The 18595-nt window shown below is 40.0% G+C and overlaps 1 protein-coding gene across 1 annotated transcript in view; it reads right to left on the reverse strand.

The window, feature by feature from the left end:
* The window catches only part of LOC136322540 (membrane cofactor protein-like), a 58703-nt gene that overhangs the window by 25499 nt on the left and 14609 nt on the right, over window positions 1-18595 (reverse strand). The window contains exons 4-5 of the mRNA XM_066254493.1: window positions 12475-12560; window positions 10698-10892 (exon numbers count right to left, since the gene is read on the reverse strand). Of these exons, the coding sequence (XP_066110590.1) occupies window positions 10698-10892; window positions 12475-12560 (281 nt within the window). The remainder of the gene's footprint in view (window positions 1-10697; window positions 10893-12474; window positions 12561-18595) is intronic.

Consider the following 18595-nt stretch of genomic DNA (forward strand, 5'->3'; position numbering starts at 1 on the left):
TCCGTTGTGTGGATTAGAAGCTTATTTCTTCTTCTTGAGGAGTGTTATTCCATTATATGGATGTACTATGCTTGTTCAGCCATTCACCATCAGAAAAATATGTGGATGTTTCCAATGTGGAATGATTATAAGTAAGGTTGCTATGAATATTCTCGTTTAAGTTTCTATGTGAACATATTTTATATAATTTACTTGGATTGCTGAGTTATCTGGAAAGTATACATTTAACTTTTTTTTTTTTGTATTTTTCTGAAGCTAGAAATGGGGAGAGACAGTCAGACAGACTCCCGCATGCGCCCGACCGGGATCTACCCAGCACGCCCACCAAGGGGCGACACTCTGCCCACCATGGGGCAATGCTCTGCCCCTCCGGGGCATCGCTCTGCCGCGACCAGAGCCACTCTAGCGCCTGGGGCAGAGGCCAAGGAGCCATCCCCAGTGCCCGGGCCATCTTTGCTCCAATGGAGCCTCGGGTGCGGGAGGGGAAGAGAGACAGAGAGGAAGGAGGGGGTGGGGGTGGAGAAGCAAATGGGCGCTTCTCCTGTGTGCCCTGGCCGGGAATCGAACCAGGGACCTCTACACGCCAGGCTGACGCTCTACCACTGAGCCAACCGGCCAGGGCCTACATTTAACTTTTTAAGATATTGCTGGCCCTGCCCGGTTGGCTCAGTGGTAAAGTGTCGGCCTGGCGTGTGGATGTCCTGGGTTTGATTCCCAGTCAGGGCACACAGGAGAAGTGACCATCTGCTTCTTCCCCCCATTCTCTCTCTCTTGCCTTTTCTGCTTCCCGCAGCCATGGCTCATTTAAGCAAGTGGACCCTGGGTGCTGAGGATGGCTCCATGACCTCACCTCAGGTGCTAAAATAGCTTGGGTGCTGAGCAACAGAGCAATGGCCTCAGATGGGCAGAGCATTGCCCCATAGGGGAATCGCTGGGTGGATCCCAGTCAGGGTGCATGCAAGAGTCTGTTTCTCTGCCTCCCTGCCTCTCACCTAAGAAAAAATTTAAATAAAAATGAAGTTGCCAAAAGGTATTCCAATACGGACATACCACTTTGCATTCTTTTTTTTTTTAATAAATTTTTATTAATGGTAATGGGATGACATTAATAAATCAGGGTACATATATTCAAAGAAAACATGTCTAGGTTATTTTGTCATTAAATTATGTTGCGTACCCCTCGCCCAAAGTCAGATTGTCCTCCGCCACCCTCTATCTAGTTCTCTGTGCCCCTCCCCCTCCCCCTAACTCTCTCCCTCCCTCCCTCCCATGTCCTCCCTCCCCCCACCCCTGGTAACCACCACACTCTTGTCCATGTCTCTTAGTCTCATTTTTATGTTCCACCAATGTATGGAATCATGTAGTTCTTGTTTTTTTCTGATTTACTTATTTCACTCCTTATAATGTTATCAAGATCCCACCATTTTGCTGTAAATGATCTGATGTCATCATTTCTTATGGCTGAGTAGTATTCCATAGTGTATATGTGCCACATCTTCTTTATCCAGTCTTCTATTGAAGGGCTTTTTGGTTGTTTCCATGTCTTGGCCACTGTGAACAGTGCTGCAATGAACATGGGGCTACATGTGTCTTCACGTATCAATGTTTCTGAGGTTTTGGGGTATATACCCAGTAGAGGGATTGCTGGGTCATAAGGTAGTTCTATTTGCAGTTTTTTGAGGAACCACCATACTTTCCTCCATAATGGTTGTACTACTTTACAGTCCCACCAACAGTGAATGAGGGTTCCTTTTTCTCCACAGCCTCTCCAACATTTGCTATTACCCGTCTTGTTGATAATAGCTAATCTAACAGGAGTGAGGTGGTATCTCATTGTTGTTTTGATTTGCATTTCTCTAATAACTAATGAAGCTGAGCATCTTTTCATATATCTGTTGGCCATTTGTATCTCTTCCTGGGAGAAGTGTCTGTTCATGTCCTCTTCCCATTTTTTTATTGGATTGTTTGTTTGTTTGTTGTTGAGTTTTATGAGTTCTTTGTAAATTTTGGATATTAGGCCCTTATCTGAGCTGTTGTTTGAAAATATCATTTCCCATTTAGTTGGCTGTCTGTTTATTTTTATATCAGTTTCTCTTGCTGAGCAAAAACTTTTTATTCTGATGTAGTCCCATTCATTTATCTTTGCCTTCACTTCTCTTGCCATTGGAGTCAAGTTCATAAAATGTTCTTTAAAACCCAGGTCCATGATTTTAGTACCTATGTCTTCTTCTATGTACTTTATTGTTTCAGGTCTTATATTTAGGTCTTTGATCCATTTTGAATTAATTTTAGTACACGGGGACAGGCTGTAGTCGAGTTTCATTCTTTTGCATGTGGCTTTCCAGTTTTCCCAACACCATTTGTTGAAGAGGCTTTCTTTTCTCCATTGTGTGTTGTTGGCCCCTTTATCAAAGATTATTTGACCATATATATGTGGTTTTATTTCTGGGCTTTCTATTCTGTTCCATTGGTCTGAGTGTCTATTTTTCTGCCAATACCATGCTGTTTTGATTATCGTGGCCCTATAATATAGTTTAAAGTCAGGTATTGTAATGCCCCCAGCTTCATTCTTTTTCCTTAGGATTGTTTTGGCTATTCGGGGTTTTTTATAGTTCCATATAAATCTGATGATTTTTTTGTTCCATTTCTTTAAAAAATCTCATAGGGATTTTGATGGGAATTGTATTAAATTTGTATATTGCTTTGGGTAATATGGCCATTTTGATTATATTTATTCTTCCTAACCAAGAACAAGGAATATTTTTCCATCTCATTGTATCTTTTTCGATTTCCCTTAACAATGCTTTGTAATTTTCATTATATAGGTCCTTTACATTCTTTGTTATGTTTATTCCTAGGTATTTTATTTTTTTTGTTGCAATTGTGAAGGGAATTATTTTTTTGAGTTCGTTTTCTAATATTTCATTGTTGGCATATAGAAAGGCTATGGACTTTTGTATGTTAATTTTGTATCCTGCGACCTTACTGTATTGGTTTATTGTTTCTAATAATCTTTTTGTGGAGTCCTTCGGGTTTTCGATGTATAGGATCATATCATCAGCAAAAAGTGATAGCTTTACTTCTTCTTTTCCGATATGGATGCCTTTTATTTCTTTGTCTTGTCTGATTGCTCTGGCCAGAACTTCTAGCACCACGTTAAATAAGAGTGGAGAGAGTGGACAACCCTGTCTTGTTCCTGATTTAAGGTAGAAAGTCCTCAGTTTTATGCCGTTTAATATGATGTTAGCTGATGGTTTATCATATATGGCCTTTATCATGTTGAGATATTTTCCTTCTATACCCATTTTGTTGAGAGTCTTAAACATAAAATTTTGTTGTATTTTATCAAAAGCCTTTTCTGCATCTATTGATAAGATCATGTGGTTTTTGTTCTTTGTTTTGTTGATATGGTGTATTACGTTAACCGTTTTGCGTATGTTGAACCATCCTTGAGATTCTGGGATGAATCCCACTTGATCATGATGTATTATTTTTTTTAATATGTTGTTGTATTCGGTTTGCCAGTATTTTGTTTAGTATTTTAGCATCTGTATTCATTAGAGATATTGGTCTGTAGTTTTCTTTCTTTGTGCCATCCTTGCCAGGTTTTGGTATGAGGGTTATGTTGGCCTCATAAAATGTGTTTGGAAGTATTGCTTCTTCTTCAATTTTTTGGAAGACTTTGAGTAGAATAGGAACCAAGTCTTCTTTGAATGTTTGATAGAATTCACTAGTATAACCGTCTGGGCCTGGACTTTTATTTTTGGGGAGGTTTTTAATAGTTTTTTCTATTTCCTCCCTGCTGATTGGTCTGTTTAGGCTTTCTGCTTCTTCATGACTCAGTCTAGGAAGGTTGTATTGTTCTAGGAATTTATCCATTTCTTCTAGATTGTTGTATTTGGTGGCATATAATTTTTCATAGTATTCTACAATAATTCTTTGTATATCTATGATGTCTGTGGTGATCTCTCCTCTTTCATTTTGGATTTTATTTATTTGAGTCCTGTGCCTTTTTTCCTTGGTGAGTCTTGCCAAGGGTTTGTCAATTTTGTTGATCTTTTCAAAGAACCAGCTCCTTGTTTTACTGATTTTTTCTATAGTTTTTCTGTTCTCTATTTCATTTATTTCTGCTCTGATTTTTATTATCTCCTTTCTTTGGCTGGTTTTGGGTTGTCTTTGTTCTTCTTTTTCTAGTTCCTTAAGGTGTGAAGTTAAGTGGTTTACTTCGGCTCTCTCTTGTTTGTTCATATATGCCTGAAGTGATATGAACTTTCCTCTTATTACTGCTTTTGCTGCATCCCAGAGATTCTGATATGTCGTATTTTCATTTTCATTTGTCTGTATATATCTTTTGATCTCTGCGCTTATTTCTTCTTTGACCCATTCATTTTTTAGAAGTATGTTGTTTAGTTTCCACATTTTTGTGGGGTTTTCCCCCTCTTTTTTGCAGTTGAATTCTAGTTTCAAGGCTTTATGATCAGAAAATATGCTTGGTACAATTTCAATTTTTCTAAATTTGCTGATATTGTCTTTGTGGCCCAACATATGGTCAATTCTTGAGAATGTTCCATGTACACTAGAGAAAAATGTATACTCTGTCGCTTTGGGATGAAGTGTCCTGTAGATGTCTATCATATCCAGGTGTTCTAGTATTTCGTTTAAGGCCACTATATCTTTATTGATTCTCTGTTTGGATGACCGATCTAGAGCCGTCAGCGGTGTATTGAGGTCTCCAAGTATGATTGTGTTTTTGTTAGTTTTTGTTTTAAGGTCAATAAGTAGCTGTCTTATATATTTTGGTGCTCCTTGGTTTGGTGCATATATATTAAGGATTGTTATGTCTTCTTGATTCAACTTCCCCTTAATCATTATGAAATGACCATTTTTGTCTCTGAGTACTTTTTCTGTCTTGTAGTCAGCATTATTAGATATGAGTATTGCTACGCCTGCTTTTTTTTGGGTGTTGTTTGCTTGGAGTATTGTTTTCCAGCCTTTCACTTTGAATTTGTTTTTATCCTTGTTGCTTAGATGTGTTTCTTGTAGGCAGCATATAGTTGGATTTTCTTTTTTAATCCATTCTGCTACTCTGTGTCTTTTTATTGGTAAGTTTAATCCATTTACATTTAGTGTAATTATTGACACTTGTGGGTTCCCTACTGCCATTTTATAAATTGCTTTCTGTTAGTTTTGTATCTAGTTTGATTCTTTTCTTTCGTTTTTCTATCATTTGTTTTTGTTTGTTTGTGTTCCATACTTCTTTCCTCTGTTGCTACCTTTTTTAAGTCAAGTGTTTTTGTGGTGGTTTTTTCAAAGGTGGTTACCATTAAGTAATGAAAAGGGTACCTACCATATTCATTGTAGTACCCTATCTTATAAGTATTTCTGCACTTCATTGTCCTTTGCTACTGTTAATCTCCATCCTCTCCCCCCTTTTTTTCCTTTGTTGTCAAAGTTTAAGTTTGGTTTTATTGTGTTCTTGGTGGAGCTGTTACTTGTGGTGTTGTTTTCTTTTGTTCTTTGAATCTGGTTGGAAAACCCCCTTTAGTATTTCCTGGAGTGGGGGCTTTCTGTTGATAAATTCTCTCATCTTTTCTGTATTTGTGAATGTTTTTATATCTCCTTCATACTTGAAGGATAGCTTTGATGGGTATAGTATTCTTGGCTGAAAGTTCCTCTCTTTCAGGGCTTTAAATATTGGGGTCCACTCTCTTCTAGCTTGTAGAGTTTCTGCTGAGAAATCTGATGATAATCTAATAGGCCTTCCTTTATATGTTGTACTCTTCTTTTCCCTGGCTACCTTGAGAATTTTTTCTTTGTCATTGGTTTGTGTCATCTTTATTATGATGTGCCTTGGAGTGGGTTTTTTGGGGTTAAGAAAACTTGGTGTTCTGTTTGCTTCTTGAATTTGAGGCTTTAGTTCCTTCCACAGGCTTGGGAAGTTCTCGTCTATTATTTGTTTGAGTATATTCTCCATTCCATTTTCTTTCTCTTCTCCCTCTGATATACCTATTATTCTTATGTTATTCTTTCTGATGGAGTCAGACAATTCCTGTAGGGCTTTCTCGTTTTTTATTATTTTTGAGTCCCTTTCCTCTTCTCTCTGTTGTGCCTCAAGTTGTTTGTCTTCTATTTCACTAATCCTATCCTCAATCTGGGCTGTTCTGTTAGCTAAGCTTGTTACCTCGTTTTTCAGCTCGTGAATTGAGTTTTTCATTTCTGTTTGATTTGTTTTAATAGTTTCAATTTCCTTGGTAATATATTCTTTGTGTTCATTGAGTTGTTTTCTGATCTCCCTATATTGCCTTTCTGTGTTTTCTTGTATATCTCTGAGTATTTTTAAGATTTCTATTTTAAATTCTCTGTCATTTAGCTCCAAGGCTTCCAATATGTTAAGTCTTTTCTCCATAGATTTTTCCACATCTATTTGTGTTACCTCTCTTTCTTTTGTATCCATAATATTCGATTTCCTCTTTCTTATTGGCATCTGAGGGTGGTCTTGTTGATAGCACTAATTAGAATTAATAAAGAGTAAAAAGTAAAAAAAAAAAAAAGGGTAAAACACCCTTCAAAAAAAAAACAGTAATAATTTATTATTTCCCCCTTTTTTTCTTTCTTCTCTTTCCCTCCTCTCCCCTTCTCAGGGAAATATCATGCCTATAATGGAGGGCCTGATTTGAGGTGAAGAGTTCAAGGGGCAAAAAAAGGGAGTAGGGACCTAGTAAATGCAAAAAAAAAAAAAAAGGAAGAAAATTTTAGACAAGCATAAGATGATTTGCTTGTAAGTGATGGTCAACTAAGAGATATAATGAGAGGGATAAGAGGAAACCAGAAAAAAGGACCAAAAAAAGAATAATAAAGAAGAAAAAAATAAAAATAATAAGTGAAAATCTGTTGTATTAAGTGGAGCGAAGACTAAATACAATGGAGACCTTGGGTTGGGAGGACCCAAAATGCCACAAAAATAAACAAACAAGAAAAAAACAAAAACAAAAGCAAAAAAGAAAAATAAAGCCAAAAAAAGCCTTGAGTCCCAAATTAACTAATTTGTTCGTGATTGAGGATTAAATGTGACGAAAGTAAAACGAGAAAAGAAAAAACGAATAGAAAGGAAAAAATAAGAAAAAGAGAAAAACGAAGGAAGAAATAAAAAAGGAAGAGAAAAAAAACAAAATAAAGCAAATCAAAAAAAAAACAAAAGAGGAGAGAGTGAGAGTTAAGTGTTTTGGAGTATAACCTTAAAGGAGGGTGAGGATGAAGAAGAGAAATAAAATGTAACACTTATGGGTAGTGTAGTTCAAGAAAAGGGAAGCATAAGATGGGCAGAGAATAGAAGGACCGAGGTGGAGGAAATAAAGGCAATAAGATAGAAGAAACAAACAACAACAACAAAAAAATTAGTGGAACAAGTTGTAAAGTCTGTGGATTTTTCTTGATTTTGAGAGGTTAACTTCTTCCTTTTTCTTTTCTCTCCCTCTTCCTGGTCAGTGACTCTGTACCCCAGGCTCTGCCCTTGTGTCACACTTAGGTAGGGATTTGCAGTTGATGGGATTCTATGGCAATGTCATATAATTGGCTTTAGTCTTGCTGGTAGTCAAGGCTTGTTGGCGTTTGCAGGGTCCAATGATGAGAGAGTTTGCTTTCCTGGATTCTCTCTCCTAGTCCCCCCTTCCTGAATTAGCAGCCTGGTGATCCAGCTATAAGGCTGCAACTGCTTCTGCCTGGGGAGTAAGAGGCTCAAAGAGCTGGGAAATCCCCACTCTATCCCCACTCAGTGCAAGGCTTTGGGAAAGGCTCTGCCAGTCAGGGCCTCCAGTGTAATCAGGCGGGGGTGGGAGTCAATTGTTGTCAAGGTGACTGTTCAGCACCTAGCATTCAGTTGGACCTCTCAACCCAGGCTTTCCACACTTTGTAGCCTGTTTTGGCTGGGTAGAAGAGGCACTAGTCTCTGCTTGCGACTAGTGTAGTATAGATCTTATTATCTGCCAAGTCCCTCTTGTTAGCGTTTATCCCTGAATATGGAGGCTCTATCAATCAGAAGTTGCCCCCACCCCTTTAGCGAGAGGCACTAAAAAATATCACGCCTCTTGTCTTGGGTCGCTGAACTGAGAGAGATCTTATCAATTAGAACCGAGGGTGCGCAGATTTCATGGGTTAAGCTAATTTCAGTGATTGGGTCGCAGCTGTGCTCCCGAAGGTATTTTAGGCTGCCTGCGCTCGCCCCTCCCCCAACGCTTGATTGTTAGCTTGAATGGCTGGGTGAGGTGCCCCGCCCACGGAGAGAATCTCCCAAGTAGAAGACCACCCTGGTGCCTCTCCCGCTCGCCCTGCCGCTGGCGGCTGGATCGCACCAGGCGCAGGATAATGGGGCACCCTGGGTGTGCGGGCCAGTAGGGCGCTCTGGGCGTGTGGAATGCCCAGGGCACGCGCGCGAATGGGGTGCTCCGGGCACCGGTGGCTGGCGACTCTCACTCGCAGTGCACGGGCCACTGGGAACGTTAGCGGTGCTCGCTCTGCAACCGTACCGGGCACGCGCCTGCGGCTGCTCGCGGCTCCCGAGTGTGGGCTGACTCACCACAGGCGCACTCCCTCGCTGCTTGAATGAATGTCGCTGCGGTAGCTTCCTCCACACCCTCGTCTCTCAGATTCAAGTGATAACAGTCCTTTCGCTTTCAGTTTGTGTGGAACTCCGGAATGCTCCGAAGATAAATTTTTCTGTTTCTAGTTGATAAATTTGTTGTGATTTAGGGGAGATCTGTCAGACGCGCTGCTCACGGCGCCATTTCCGTGACGTCACTCCACTTTGCATTCTTAACAGCAATGTATTAGAGTTCACACTGCTTCCTATCCTTGCTAGTATATGGTATTGTTAGGTTTTTTGTTCTTGTTTTTATTTCCAGCCTTTCTAGTAGGTGTATAATGGTGCCTCATTGTGGTTTTAAATTATATTTCTGTACTTATTTATCATATTGAACAACTTTTCATGTACTTTTTTGCCATCCATATATCAACTTTGATAAAATAGGTCTATTCAAATCTTTTGCTCATTAAAAAAATTTTTTTTTCTTATTGTGTTTTGAGATTTCTTTATATATCTTAGATAAAGTCCATTATCAGATATGTGCTTTGGAAATATGTTTTTCCAGTCTTTGGCTCACTGAAAAAAATTGTATATATAAAAAAAATATATATACTTATATATATTATTTTATATATGTATATATTGATATATTGCTTTTTTTTTAGAGAAAGAAAGGCAAGGACAGACAGACAGGAAGGGAGAGAGATGAGAAATATCAACTTGTTGAAGCACTTTAGTTGTTCATTGATTGCTTTCTCATATGTGCCTTGACTGAGGGATTTCTGCTGGGCCAGTGATTTCTTTTTTTCTTTTTTACAGAGACAGAAAGAGAGTCAGAGAGAGGGATAGATAGGGACAGACAGACAGGAATGGAGAGAGATGAGAAGTATCAATCATCAGTTTTTCGTTGCGACATCTTAGTTGTTCATTGATTGCTCTCTCATATGTGCCTTGACCGTGGGGCTACAGCAGACCGAGTAACCCCTTGCTTGAGCCAGCGACCTTGGGTCCAAGGTGGTGAGCTTTGCTCAAACCAGATGGGCCTGTGATCAAGCTGGCGACCTTGGGGTCTTAAACCTGGGTCCTCTGCATCCCAGTCCAATGCTCCATCCACTGCGCCACCACTTGGTCAGGCTGAGCCAGTGATTTCTTGATAAAGTCAGCAACCTTGGGCTCAAGCCAGTGACCTTGGGGCTCCAGTCAGTAACCATGGGGTCACTTCTATGATCCCGTGCTGAAGCTGAAGACCTGCCCTCAAGCTAGTGAGCCTGCAATCAAGCTGGCGACCTCAGGGTTTCAAACCTGAGTCCTCAGCATCCCAGGTTGATGCTCTATCCAATGCGCCACCACCTGGTCAGGCAGCAATATCTTTTGATAGCAGAAGCTTTAAGTTTTTAACATCCCAAATTTATTAATTTTTAATTTAAAAATCGTGGTGTGGTTTTTTGTTTTTTGTTTTTTTTTGTATTTTTTAAAAGTGAGAAGCACGGAGGCAGAGAGATAACTCCCGCATATGCCTGATTGGGATCCAACTTGGCAGGCCCACTAGGGGGCGATGCTCTGCCCATTTGGGACTGCTGATCCTTTGCTCTGAATGGAGCTATTTTAATGCCTGAGGTGAGGCCATGGAGCCATACTCAGTGCCTGGAGCCAAATTGCTGGAACCATTTGAGGCATGGCTGTGGGAGGGGAAGAGAGAGAGAGAGAAAAAGAAAGAGAGAAAGGGAAGGGGGAGGGGTGGAGAAGCAGGTAGTTAATTCTCCTGTGTGCCCTGGCTGGGAATCAAACCTAGGATTTCCACACTGATACTCTACCACTGAGCCAAACGGCCAGGGCTCAAGTCAAAAATTTTAATTCATACATATACATAGTAATTAATAATGTATAAACAAAAATGTCAAGAACATGTGGGGTGAAGAGTGGGAAACTACAACTAGAATTATTTTTGATTCTGTGTGGCACATAAACAATTAAAATAGAAAACAATTTAATAGGAGAAACAAGCACATATGACTGTTTTCTTTTTAACTGGTTGGCCAAAGTATTCAAAAGTTGGTAAAAGTTTGTAATGTTGTAATCTATTTACAAAAAAGAAGGAAATAAATTGAAATTTTATTACCTTTACACTTAGGAGGGTCACTGCTCCATTTGTCCTGCCCAGAACAAATCAATGTTCTCTCTCCAACAAGTGAATATTCATCTGGTCCATTTGAAGGATTGCAATGATAAGTTACTACTTCATTATATTCATATGTATCCTTTTGGTTATTGGTATAGCCATTTGGAATTTTTCCAGGTGGTTTACATAAAATTTCTTAAAAACAAAAAAGGAGAGGACAGAAAAGGCAAAAAAAAAAAAAAAGGTGAAACCTTAAGACTATGTTAGTAAAGTTCTGTGAACTGACTTCAATCAATTTATTAACATATGACTTCATAGTCTAGTTGTGAATCCAATATCCAGTAAGAAGAAAGTTTCTTTGAGAAAACATATTATCCCAATTCAAAACATTAATAGAAAAATGAAGTTTTAGAATATACTCATTTTCTTAAATACCTATAAGAGATATCCATATAAAATATCTGTATTTATTGGCAAGGCCATTTTAAGTTTTGTTCTAATCATAACATGGGGTGAAAATTTAATGAAGAAATATACTTATGATTAAGGAAAACTCAGTGCTAGTTGAGAAATGTTTTATAGATTATAAATATATCTATTTTTAAGTCAATGGTTCACAGGTATATCAAGATTTATTGTCATTTTTCACTGTCATCCTTAAGAGCATACAGTGAAATTTTCCAGATTGCTTGATAAAGCAACGCAATGAATCAGAAGCCTTCCTTTAAGCCAGATACTGAAGAGATTAGAAAACAATATAAAGCAATAATACTATTCTCACTTTTTGGAAATTTTTGATTTTATAAATAACTATGTTGCATTTGTTACTATATATTGAGCTCGCTTTTCTTACAAATTAATTAATAAGTAATTATTTTAAAAGTTCTCTGTTTTAATTTATATTATTTATTTATTTATTTATTTTCTTCTTTTCCAAGTGAGAGAAGGGGAAATAGAGAGATAGATTCCCGCAGTCAACCCCACCTGGGGCTGGTGCTCTGCCCATCTGGGGCCATGCTCATAACCAAATTACTTTTAGCACCTGAGGCGGAGGCTAGAGGGAGCCATCCTCAGTGCCCGGGTTGATGTGCTTGAACCAATAGAGCCATGGTGGCAGGAGAGTAAGAGAGACTGACAGAGAGAGTGGAAGGGGAGGGAGGGAGAAGCAGATTGTTGTTTCTCTTGTGTGCCCTTACTGGGAATCTTACCTGAAACATCTATATGTTGGAGCGATGCTCTTCCACTGAGTCAACTGGCCAGGGATTATCTGTTTTGACTTCAATATACAGTTGTCCCTCACCATATCACAGTTCACTATTTGTGGTCTCACTGTATTGCAAATTTTTAAATTGTATATATCTAATTTTATATCGCAGATGTTTTGCTATATCATGAGATTTTGTAGTATATAGGGATTTTAATATATTTATTACTTTAATTATTTTGTGGTAAAATAAGCAAAATAAGTGTGGGAAAGGTTAAAAACAATACAGGAAAAGTTTATAATAGTGTGGGAGGGTTTACAAAGCGTTAAATTATATATAAATGATAAAGTAAATATAAGGTCACTACACTTCATGGATTTTCGCCTATTGTGGGGGGTTCTGGAACCTAACCCCTGCAACAGATGAGGGACCACTGTAAAGCATATCAATATCAGTAACCTACCCGCAGAAAAGCCCTGTGGGTCTCTGTTCTGTTTAAAGCATTAAAGGGGTCCGCAGGCCAAAAAATTTGAGAACTGCTGCTCTACTTTCTCAAGAGAGAATACACTTACTTTCACACTGTGGGGGAAAATCACTCCATTCCACACCACTTCCAGAAAGTTCACAATATAAGATATCTCTTCCAAGTAAGTAATAACTAAATGAAAAAAGATTATTGATTTTTTTTATCAGTTAATATGACTACATAACAATAAAGGCATTTTTATACAGTTCTTTTTCCGCACTATAATAGCTTCAGGGAGAAGTTTCTTAAGTGACATGTATTGAGCGTGCTAACAAAACCTGCTATTTGATGAAATAAAGATATTCTTTACATGAACACACATTGGACTAGAGCAAATTATCTAAATAAATCTGTCATGCCTGGTAGTCTGGTGATCGCCACCTCCGAGTCTCACTACACATGCACTTCATGTCCTTGCTCAGGCCATTGCTGCTCAGTCAGGACACTACTGAGTAGGGAGACCTGGCCCAACAGCTTACCTGACCGGATTTGAGTCCCAGTTCCAAAATTGACTGGTTTTTTGAGCTTGAGCAAGTCCTTTAGTGTTTGTCTTTCTTAAATTCCTGCTTGTGGAAAGGATATGATAGTACATGTTGTGGGTTGTTTTGAGTAGTAGGTGAATTAGCATCTGGAACACAGTGAGTGTGAGCCAAGGTTTTGGTGTTATGAATATTCTTCAGATTAGAGTGTCTTCATAGGTATAGCTCAGGAAGGTATAGCTACTCAATGAAATCTCTGATGATTGGAATTCCCAGAACTCTCCCGTCCTTCAGGACTCTCCTTATAATGATCACGAATAAGTCTATTTCTGTGGTACTTCTCATTTACTATTTTCCTTGGATACCTCTCTGTATATATTGTGATTCTCAATAAGGCTAAAATTTCATCGAGAAAAGTCTATGCAGAGGCAGATTTAAGGGTCGGTGCACCAAGTGTGCACTCTGGGCCCCAACTTCTGAAGGGCCCCACAAAACCCCAACTTTACACTTTTTTCTAATGACACCAAGTTTGGTTTTATACATGCAATTTTAACATTAATAGTACATAATATTTTTATTTATTTAAAAATATAGTTAACATGTACTTTTTTGTTGTTGTTTTTTGGTATTTTTCTGAAGTTGGAAATGGGGAGGCATTCAGACAGGCTCCCGCATGCGCCCGACCGGGATCCACCCGGCATGCCCACCAGGGGGCGATGCTCTACCCCTCTGGGGCGTTGCTCTGCCACAATCAGAGCCATTCTAGCACCTAAGGCAGAAGCCACAGAGCTATCCTCAGCGCCCGGGCAAACTTTTGCTCCAATGGAGCCTTGGCTACAGGAGGGGAAGAGAGAGACAGAGAGGAAGGAGAGGGGGAGGAGTGGAGAAGCAGATGGGCGCTTCTCCTGTGTGCCCTGGCCGGGAATCGAACCTGGGACTCCTGCACGCCAGGCTGACGCTCTACCACTGAGCCAACTGGCCAAGGCCAGTTAACATGTATTTTTATTTTCTCTGTTTCTCTCTCTCTCTTTTTTTAAAATTTATTTTATTTTATTTTTTATTTTTTGGCAGAGACAGAGAGAGGGACAGATAGGGACAGACAGATAGGAAGGGAGAGAGATGAGAAACAACAATTCTTCATTTCGGTTCCTTAGTTGTTTATTGATTGATTTCTCATATGTGTCTTGACCACCAGGGCTACAGCAGACCGAGTGACCCCTTGCTCGAGCCAGAGACCTTGGGCTCAAGCTGGTGAGCCTTGCTCAAATCAGATGAGCCCGCACTCAAGCTGGTGACCTCGGGGTCTTGAACCTGGGTCCTTCCGCATCCCAGTTCGACGCTATATCTACTGCGCCACCATCTGGTCAGGCTCTCTCTCTCTCTTTTTTTTTTTTTCTTGAAGCTGGAAACGGGGAGAGACAGTCAGACAGACTCCTGCATGCGCCCCACCGGGATCCACCCGGCATGCCCACCAGGGGCGATGCTCTGCCCCTCTGGGGCATCGCTCTGCCGAGACCAGAGCCACTCTAGCGCCTGGGGCAGAGGCCAAGGAGCCATCCCCAGGACCCGGGCCATCTTTGCTCCAATGGAGCCTTCGCTGCGGGAGAGGAAGAGAGAGACAGAGAGGAAGGAGGGGGCGGGTGGAGAAGCAAATGGGCGCCTCTCCTATGTGCCCTGGTTGGGAATCGAACCCGGGTCCCCCGCACGCCAGGCCGACGCTCTACCGCTGAGCCAACCGGCCAGGGCCCAGGCTCTCTTTTTTTTAAGGGGCCCAATATTTTCTTCTGTGCCTGGGGCCTCAAATAACCTTACTCTGCCTCTGAGTCTATGTCAGCAATTTTCAACCTTTTTCCTCACATGGGACACATGAACTAATTACTAAAATTTTGTGGCACACCAAAAAATATATATTTTGCCGATCTGACAAAAACAATAGATATAATTTTGATTCATTCACACTGAACAGCTATTGTTCTGTTGGTTGCTGTCAGTTTTTAATTTGACAATCTAAGGAAAAAGATCAGTGCTCCTAAGTAAGTAGTGGTCAGGTACTGTATGTTTTAAAATTCTGGTGGCACACTGGTTTAAAATTGCTGTTCTATGTCTTAACCTTGTGGGACTTCACAAGATGCCTAGCAGGCTTTCTCTATATAACTATTGACGGGATACCCTCCCTTGGTCAAATTCAAAAATAGTCCATGAAATCGCCTGTAAGTGCTTCCAGCTGAATTGTCCCCCAAGGCCCACTCATTGATTCTGTTGATAAATTGTAATGTATTAGCAAAGAATTCTGGGATGATGGCAGGGTAGGAAGCACTAAGAATTTGTCTCCCAAACTAGACAAGAATTTCACTGCTTGAATCTGCCTGATGGAACTGTTTTGAATCTCTGGAGTCTATCCGAGGCTTTCAATTCCAACAAAAGATTTGGAAAGGTAAATTGCAGTAAAATTGGTCAATTTCAGCTCTTAGCACAGTGGCAACTCCCCATCCCAATTCCACAGCGGGAAGTTGTGCATCTGTTCCTGGTGCAGCTTATAAGCAGCCTGAGGGATTCAGCGGGACTGAAAACACCACGTCTCTGGGGATCTGTGCTCTTATAATTCAGTGCTGTTTCTGATCACAGAGAAGCAGACAGAGAGGGAGGAAGCCATCATGTCACACCTCCCCCAAAGTTGCCAGGCTATTCTTCCAGGGGATTTTCAGATCCAGTGACCATTGCTTCCTTCTTCATTTTTTACTTTCTCCCCTTTCAGGAGGCAGACATGAAAAATTGGCACATTTAGGCCCTGGCCAAGTTGTTCATTGGGTTAGAGAAAACAGCATCATCCCCATATATCAAGGTGGCAGTTTCAATCCTGGTCAGGGCATATACAAGAATCAACCAATGAATGCACAAATTGATGTTTCTCTCTCTCTCACACACACACTCTCTCAAATCTATCAATAAATAAAATTTTTTAAAATCTTAAAAATAACAAAACTGGGACATTTTAAATACAACTACATATATGGGGACAATTAGAGTGATTGTGCATACCCAGAACAATGCTCAGTTTAAATGTCAGGCTGATCCTCAGCACAGAGATGCTTTTCAACAATCAAAAAACAAAAACATAAAACAACAAACTCTAGATAACTGTGAGAATCTGATGCCTAGAGTTACCCCATTATTAGACTCAAATGTCCAGTTCAACACAAAATTACAAGACATACAAAGAAATAGGAAAGTATGACCATTCAGAGGAAAAAATAAATCAACAAAAAGTATTCCTGAGTGGAAAGCCAGTAGCCTTGGCCACCATCACAGCTGCCTGGCCCATGCAGGTTTGCATTTGATTCGGACAGATGATAATGAAACAACGGAACCAAGAACTGGTGGGCCATTACCTTTAATCTTAGTTCGCACCCAGAGGGCGAGAATTACACACAGTGGGAAAACACTTCCCTTTCCATTCAGGGCTCCCAAAGCCATTGACTCATCTGAGTTTTCTAGAATCAAAGGTTTCTACCTCACCAGCCTTATTCACCTCTGTTCTCCATCTCCTTCCCTCTGCACAAACTGCACAAACTGGCTTCTCCTTCAGCACTACACCATCTTGGCTGCCTTTCCTATGCCATGCTAATTTCAGGAACCGAAGAGAGAGCAAGCCCCCGGTCTGCCCCATTTTATAGTGTAGAAATCTAAACCTTTAAGCCAATATACAAATAAGGAAGTCTCTGATATAAAGCCACTTATCTGAGGCATAAATGGGATTCCTCATAAGAGTGCACCACCCCACATCATGCAACAGTCAAGGGTGTGGGGAGAAGCTTAGTGATGAGAAGATCTTGGTATTAAAAGGGTGGGAAAGGCTTAGTCTTATAACTAAGCCTTAGGCCAGGCATGGCCAACATACAGCCCACAGGCCAGATCCAGCCTGTGTAATGAGTTTATGCGTCCCACAATTAAATTTTTAATATTCTCTGCTGCCTTAAAATCTCAGCTACTCAGAAGCAGAAGCGTCTTTGATTATTGGAAATTGAGATATTTAAGAAGATAGTGATACACGGAAAAGAATTCCATGTGTGACTAATCTAGGGTTAACTTCCAATAATTGGTCGAATGGATTCGTGATACTTCTATATTTTTTAAAAAGATTCCATTATAAAGATTTACAATTTCTGTACTCATCTGTACTCGATATGAACTGTTTGATGTTTAGCAGCAATGTGAAACCTTTTAGGCAGAGTTTACCAATGCTTACCCAAGGTCAAACAATTTGTTATCTTTGTGGTCAAGTGTGTTGAATCAAGTGGCATTGTAGCATAGACAACAGCTGCAGTTGGTAACTGAAAACGTGTCCAGGCTGTTTGTAAAATGAAATAATTGTTTTATTTGCGACATAACCTCTTCAAGCTCATTCTATTAATTAAATATTGTTTTGATTGATTGTGATACAGTTTGGATATTTATATGGTATGTAATTATATTTTTATTAAAATAATATTGTATATTAAAATTTTTTTCACTCACATTTATTCATAAACAAATTACATAATAAAATTTTGTTTACTTAAACAAATTGTTTTTGTATTTAACATTTTTTAATTTTAATATTTCATTCTGCCCGTGAAAAAGTTTTCTTTCTAATCTGGCCCGGGGGCAAAAACTGTTGGCCATGCCTGCCTTAGGTTATAAGGACTCTGCCTGCTTACAGCCTGTCCCCCACACCCAATGCAAACTATAAGCGAACAAACATATATATCATATTTGCAAACTTATTTGACCCACACTGAGTAAAACCTGAGGAGACACGTACTAGACAAAGTCTTTAAAATAGGCAGTGAAACTGCATGCACATCTTTTGCAGGCCCTCTTGGTGACAAATCTACAGTTTTAGGTTCCACAACCCTCTTTCTCTTCATGAGGCAGCTGAGTGGCTATTGCAGAGATGCAGGTATTTGTGAGTACCCTGATAAACAAGACCATCACTCTCAAGGTTGAGCCCAGTGATACTATTGAGAAGATGAAGGCAAAATCCAAGACAAGGAGTGCACCCCTCCTGACCAACAGCATTTGACGTTTGTGTGCAAACTCTGGAGGACTGTCACATTCTGTCAGACTAAACTATCCAGAAATAGTCCACCCTGCACTTGGAGCCTCACCTGTGGGTGGCATCAGTGAGCTTTTTCTCTGCCAGTCCCCAGCAACACACCTCCACCAGATGAAATACTAAAAGTAATAGGGATACTGCTGGAAATAGCTCTTCTCCCCTCCCCAGACACATGGTGCAGTGGACATGGATCTTACCTAGGGCCACAAGGTCAAGTGTAGTAAAAATGCAACTAAGGTTTTTTTGAGAACAGTGGAACTGAATCACCAGATATGTATCAAGGAGGGACAAAACAAAAGGTGCATACCTATCTCCCTATGCCCTGCTTATGTGCTTGCACACACATAAATAAAAAGTTTTGTTGGAGTAGCCACCCAGAGCTGAGTTATTTAAACAGCAACCCACCCTGTATGTAAGTAATAAAGGTTATGTCTGCTTCTATCTGGTTCTCTTTGTGGTTTCTTTGGGATTCCACAATAATACCAGATCCATTTTCCAGGTCTGGACCTTCTGTGTTATCAAGAGCTATGCTTACCTGTACCTCTCTGATGTCAATGACAGCAGAAGAAGTGCGATCATACTAACAATTTCTG

The sequence above is a fragment of the Saccopteryx bilineata genome, chromosome 2 (assembly GCF_036850765.1).
Source record: "Saccopteryx bilineata isolate mSacBil1 chromosome 2, mSacBil1_pri_phased_curated, whole genome shotgun sequence".
In the NCBI taxonomy this organism is placed as follows: Eukaryota; Metazoa; Chordata; class Mammalia; order Chiroptera; family Emballonuridae; genus Saccopteryx; species Saccopteryx bilineata.